General features: G+C 35.4%; 3 protein-coding genes and 1 long non-coding RNA gene across 6 annotated transcripts in view; 1 reads left to right on the top strand and 3 right to left on the bottom strand.

Annotated features, from left to right (window-relative positions):
- LOC136822970 (glutamate receptor ionotropic, NMDA 3A-like) lies at nt 1–1,250 on the bottom strand (the record flags this gene model as incomplete). The annotated part of the gene is given in 2 exon segments (XM_067079269.1): nt 1–126; nt 417–1,250. Coding segments are annotated over 2 exon segments (804 nt in total), but the record flags the coding sequence as incomplete, so codon positions are not given.
- A 194-nt stretch (nt 1,251–1,444) lies between these two features.
- Nucleotides 1,445–3,577, bottom strand: LOC136822969 (uncharacterized). 3 transcript variants are annotated; one of them, XR_010848971.1, is made up of 4 exons: nt 3,488–3,577; nt 3,050–3,118; nt 2,517–2,724; nt 1,445–1,902 (listed from the first exon to the last, which is right to left on the bottom strand). It is a non-coding gene; the product is annotated as an uncharacterized lncRNA (long non-coding RNA). The 3 variants fall into 3 exon arrangements; XR_010848973.1 differs by having other exon boundaries at nt 2,517–2,624; XR_010848970.1 differs by having other exon boundaries at nt 2,517–3,118.
- A 70-nt stretch (nt 3,578–3,647) lies between these two features.
- LOC136822968 (galactose-3-O-sulfotransferase 2-like) lies at nt 3,648–5,426 on the top strand. The gene is made up of 2 exons (XM_067079268.1): nt 3,648–3,736; nt 4,183–5,426. Exons 1-2 carry the CDS (start codon nt 3,648–3,650, stop codon nt 5,327–5,329), a joined length of 1,236 nt encoding a protein of 411 aa, XP_066935369.1. The 3' UTR covers nt 5,330–5,426.
- Nucleotides 5,427–5,786: 360 nt separating this feature from the next.
- The window catches only part of LOC136822967 (uncharacterized), a gene marked incomplete in the record, with an annotated part of 3,456 nt that continues 3,333 nt past the window's right edge, over nt 5,787–5,909 (bottom strand). Inside the window, 1 exon segment of the mRNA XM_067079267.1 lies at nt 5,787–5,909. Coding sequence (XP_066935368.1) covers nt 5,841–5,909 — 69 coding nt within the window.

Below are 5,909 nucleotides of genomic sequence, written 5' to 3'. Positions count from 1 at the left end.
GACGTAATCATTGGGTACCATCGCGTCTTTCATGTGTTCATAAAGAAGAGGTTTAGTTCGCGCCCACAACTCATATGCTGTTTGTCCCATCACTGTGATCTTAAACTCGCTGCTCGGATTGGTCAGCTGAAGTTAAGAAAGAGGGAGAGAGAATTTGTTAGTTTTTCAGTTTTACTGTAGGATGATTAAACTTTCTAATCCCCGGCAAGAACGTGGGAAAAGCAAGCACAGAGTAGCGGTTGATCTCGGGAAAAATAGAGTTTATCAGTTATATTATTGAAACAAAAGTTCTTCATCTTTATAAAGTAACTTATAACCTTCAGGAAAAATTTATCGAATAATGTAAGTTCAAAACCCAAATTACGAGGTTGATTTAAACGTCAAGAAACAAGATTGAAAAACACCTCAATTTATACCTTAGGATCAGACAGTCCTTGAAAATCATCGCTATCGTCGTAAACAATATTCGTCGCCGTAAGATTAGCAGTGTATGTTGACATGATGATCGTCATGGCAATAGCGTAACAAATACATGGTAGCCGACTGGACCAGAATTCTGGTAACTTAGCACCCAGGTCTCTTTGAAAAAGCAGTCCAGAGATATAAGAAAACATGTCTCTCGTGTGGAAACGTTTGAGTCGTAAATACTTGGCCATGGTGTTTTCGCAAACGAGAGCAAACACAAAGTTGATAACAAACACGACTAGAATAGCAATGATCAAGTTAACATGAAGTTTGGTTAAGAATATCCAATTGATGACGGGTAGCGACGGTTTTTCACGGCGCCGAACGATACCCAACCATGAACCAAGAATAGGTTCAGTGTAATCTACGTAGTCCAAACGTTGGTGTAATTGCGTCATTGCGTGAACTCCAACGTCCGCTTTTCCCGTATAAACGTCTTGAACGATCCCCGTCCACGATCCATTATGAAAACCACCGAACGTTTGGTCTTCAACGACGTACAAATCGAACACAACGTTCATATCTTTAATCACGTTCTGCAAAATATCCAAAATCAATCCGGAACAACATGCCGGAATCCACCGAACACCGGACAGTCCGGGGATTTTCTTCGGAAATCGGCATGGCATACCTACTTCACAACTGCCAGCTTCGTTCGGAATATGTAGAAGAGGGAAAACTAGTGGGTGGTAAAAGATGGTTGCAAATCGAAGGAAATGTTTAACATCTGATGATTTCTTTGTTTTGCGCCATTTTGGAGGCTCAATGGTGTACACTGGATCCGTCTGTAAGCTACCGCTATCATCTCTAGATAAAAAAGGAAAATGATGTAAGCGGGTTAGGATAATGGAATACTTTCGTATATAGAACTATTTAAAATTCTATAGTAATCTTCAGTTACTTGTTAATTTTCATGATAAACTTGATTAAAAACTAGGACAAAAAGAGAGACGTTTATCATTTCACTACAAACCTGTTCTGTTGACTCCGATCGAGTGAGCGCGTGTGATTCCTCGGCTGTTTTCTAATCAGCAGATTATTGACATGAAATCTTTCTCTCATTAATGCAACCTTATTTTTCTTGTTCAAGTTGACTGCTATCCAGCTCTGATCTTTATCAGTCAAATGTTTACTCAAAGCCACGTCTATGACCAACATTGAGCAAAATGGAGGCATTAACAACACAAAGGTGGTCAGTTTCAATTCGACTGATCGATTGATGGTATACCATATACTAGACACGTCCTTGACATCTTCGAGATTCAAATGAACCGCTCGCATTCCGTTACTGTCTATTTTACTGACCAATTTTGTAACGTCTTTCGTATCTGTGTCTCTTGGGAGATTTGTGAGGACCGCAATGCGCATACCAACTTCAAAATTGTGTAGGATTTCAACCAGTTGGTCGGTGGTCGATGAAAGATAATCAAGTGTGTTCTGGAAAGTTGGGGAAAACTGTATAACTTTATACAAAATATACATTTCCAAAACACAAAAAATTCGGCAAGCTACTTTAGGCGTACAAACTTTCGCGAGCAGAAACTTTCGCGAGAAATTCACGACATTTAATTTCGCGAATTGGAGGGAAAATGTTTTTCGCAAGTATAAATTTTCGCGAATCGTTTGATAAAAATGAGATTTTTCGAAATAAAATTGCATTTAGAGTGAAAAATATTACTCAAATCCGATAAAGACAGTTGCTCTTTGACTAAGGTATTAAAGGATAGAAATATGGCAAAAATTTGATATTTATTACAATTTTGAGGTTTTATAGATTTCCAATCTTTTTGAGAATTTTTCTCGAGCATAAACTTTCGCGAATCGCCCTGTTAAGAATTTCCAAAGACATTTACTTTCGCGAAAATCGCAAAAGTTTCTGCTCACGAAAGTTTGTATAAAGTACATAAAGAACAACCATCTTTCAACCGTGTTTACGGATTGGGGCCTATGAGGCAAAAAAGAGGCAAAAAAGAGGCAAAAAAGAGGAAAAAAGTGGTGATATTCTTTAAATAGTGACAGGGCCTAAAGTCAGAAACACATCAGAAGTTTACCTCAAAACTTTTTCCACTTTCGTTCTTCGCACCTGCCAAGGAGTGCAAAACACCGGATGCTGGGTGCATGTCATCACCTATCGTCGAATAATTGACATCACCTGAAATCTTCAAATGACTGGTGTGTAGTAAGGAGTTGAGGCTAGTCGGTTGGAAAATATTAGCCTGTGAAGGTTGTAGAAGAATAGCATCACAAAACCAGGCTAGGCTGTATAAAAACATAAATACAAACGCGTACATCTTGTAGACCCGTCAAATAATATTATACATTCATCTGAAGTTATATTTTCAGTTCGAAAGAATATTGTGTTTTCTCAACCCACCAATTATTCATGATGTAGGATATTTTGGATCATGAAAAACATTTTTATTTATCTGTAGAACTTCACTAGAGAAATCGACCTTACAAAAATGAACAACAAAAAGGTTTTTTCCATCTTTTGTTTTGCCTTCTCCCTTTTCATTGTTTATAGTATTATTTAATTTTATTAACGGATAAACACTAATGAACCAGCAAAAAGATTTTTACCGACCTTTTTTTCGATATCAGGTTTCTTCACGGAGTTGTTGAAAGCCGTGGGATATCTATCAACGAATCATTCCTGAAGAAATTCGAAACGAATTACAAATCTCAAGTGGTTGCGAAATAAATGAGATGAGAAAATCATTTATTTTCAAAAATATCAAATCCATGTTCATTCTAATGACCTATTCTCTTGAAAGTCCACCCAGTCCCTTTTTTCGTATTAATGGAAGCTATTATCTGTTTTGGTGTTGATAAATTTTGAAAAGGCTATAATTTTCTGAAAACGTGCAAAATTGAAACCATCATTAAAATAGCCGCCATCTTTGTTTATACTGAAGATGTGTACGAACTGTTCAAATTGTTTGACCGAGGTTCAGCATGTAAAGAAAGATAGAAAACAGTTCAACTAAAGAGTTAGATTGAAGAATCGAGAAAGAATACAAACCCGGCAAAGGTGAAAATATTGAGTTCAAAGGGTTTCCTACTCGTGGTCAAAATGAGACATAAAGCATCGAGATTTCGGCTCATATGTTATCTGTTGACTTTGAACTGCATTCTGGTACCTCTCGTCATTCGATATTGGTCATGTTGGCACTTCATCGAGAATGGTGCGCTGTCTCTACAACAAAAAAGAATTTATGTTACAGAAGATCCCAGTGGGTGGGAAACATGTTGAAAGATTACATCATCGGAAGTAAGTAAACGAAAAAATTTCTTTGAGTATAAGAGTAAAAATTTCTCGTTCTCCTTCCCAAAGCCACTTAGTAGTTTAGTAGGGTTGATCGAGATAAGGAATTGAGCAATGAAAACTGTGAAACATAAGGTAGCCGTGAAGTAATTACTCCAAAACCCCTTGCTAAGTTTTTAGTTATAAAGTGAAAGTATATCAAATGCCAATGGAAAACTTTTGCTTGTAATTAGTTAGGGGTTTTGAATTTTATTGTTTAAAAATATTCGGACATCCTCACTGAATCTTTTTTAGAACTATTTTTAAACAATAAAATTCAAACCCCTAACCATAACAAGCAAGATGAAACTGCAGGATATTTTTCACCAGAGACAAACTCCAAGGCAAATTTTCCCAGTTGGGAGCTAGAAAAAGTAATCTACAACACAAAAATTTGTCTTTTCTTTCTACAGGGCATGCAAACGTAAGAAGAACATCGTGTTTCTGAAGACACACAAAACAGGGAGTTCAACCATCACCAATATCCTCAACAGATATGGTGAAGCAAGGAATCTCAACTTCGTCTTACCTAGCATCGGATCCAATCGATTGGACTGGCCTTGGTTTTTTAAGAACACTTCATTTTATCCTCTAAACGGAACAGAACCAAACATATTATGTAATCATGCTAGATTCAATAAACAACCTATGACTGATTTGATGCCCAATGATACTGTTTACGTCACTATATTACGTAATCCCATCAGCCAGTTCGAATCTAGCTTCTCGTACATGACTTTTGATAAGATTTTGGGAATGAAGAAAAGTGAAGACACTTTAACAGAGTTTTTTAAAGACCCTGAAAAAGTTTTAGTCAATTATGTTCTGACTCAAGATTTGAGGATCAATAGTGATCGATTGAAATTGATCCAAAATGGAATGTTTTATGATTTAGGGTTAGAATCGAAAGATTTTAAAAACAATAAAGAGATTTATAAGAAGCTGGAGGAGTTGGATCATCAATTTCATTTGGTGATGATGATGGAATATTTTGATGAATCTATTGTTCTCTTAAAACGTTTATTGTGTTGGGAATTAGATGACTTTGTTTACTTTCGATTAAAGAATCGAGCGGAATCGTGGCGGAGACATATCTCAAAACCTCTACAAAAGAAAATCACTAAATGGAGTCAGGCTGATGTTATTTTATATAATCATTTCAATAAAACATTTTGGAACATTCTGAAAAATATAGATCAAGATTTCTGGCATGAAGTCGAAATGTTGAAAGCGAAAAATACTTTTATGAGAAATATGTGTATTCAATATGATAAGAGGGAAAATTCATACGATACACCCGATTCAGCCGAAACAAAAACGATTCACATACGACATGATATACCTTTTTCTGTACGCAAGATGTGTAAGAGAATGACTTGGGATGAGATTAAGTACTTAAAACACTTACGAGAGCTCCACGTCGAGAAAGCATCAGGTAAACAAATAAAGAGAGAGGGAGTGACGTTCACTAAAACTCTTTATGAATCTTTTTCATGGATGGCACAAAAAGTTTATGATGGATATCATGTAGTACAACATATACGCGACGAAAAATCTTAATTACTTTGAATCGTTCTAGGCGAGTCTTCATTATTTGGAAATATTTGTACATAATTATATATAAGTATTTATATCTTGTTAAAAATTCACTATAAATATAAAGAAACAAAAAAATATATTGAAAATGAAAATGTTATAAAAAATAATTCAAAATATTAGTTCATAAATCGAAAAATCCTTATCAGTAATTATTGTCAAATCAGGTCAAATGGAAAGAATCTCAAATGGTTAGGCTCGATATTGAATTCTATTCGAGGATTTTCAGGGCGTGGCTGAATAAAGAAAATACTTTTCAATTTGCAGAAGAATCGTTAATGACTAAAGATGAAGTAAACAGAAACAGATCATTTTCGTTTCGTTTTAATTGACGACACAAATAATAAAAAAAACTGACAGAGAAAAGAAAATTGAGCAAAGTTTAATCTAATGGCTGTCGCGAAATCGATAATTGAAATTGATTTTAATAAATTGAAGCGAAAATTGACAGTCTAACTAAGTATTTTCAAAATGTTTATATTTCAGAGCTGTGTCCATCGTAAGGGAATCTATATGGTGGAGGGGCTACATATTCAGGTGGTGA

This window comes from Clytia hemisphaerica, unplaced genomic scaffold (genome assembly GCF_902728285.1).
Source record: "Clytia hemisphaerica strain Z4C2 unplaced genomic scaffold, Clytia hemisphaerica genome assembly, whole genome shotgun sequence".
Taxonomy (NCBI): Eukaryota; Metazoa; Cnidaria; class Hydrozoa; order Leptothecata; family Clytiidae; genus Clytia; species Clytia hemisphaerica.
Note: the sequence above shows the minus strand (reverse complement) of the source record. Positions and strands in the feature narration are given on the sequence as shown.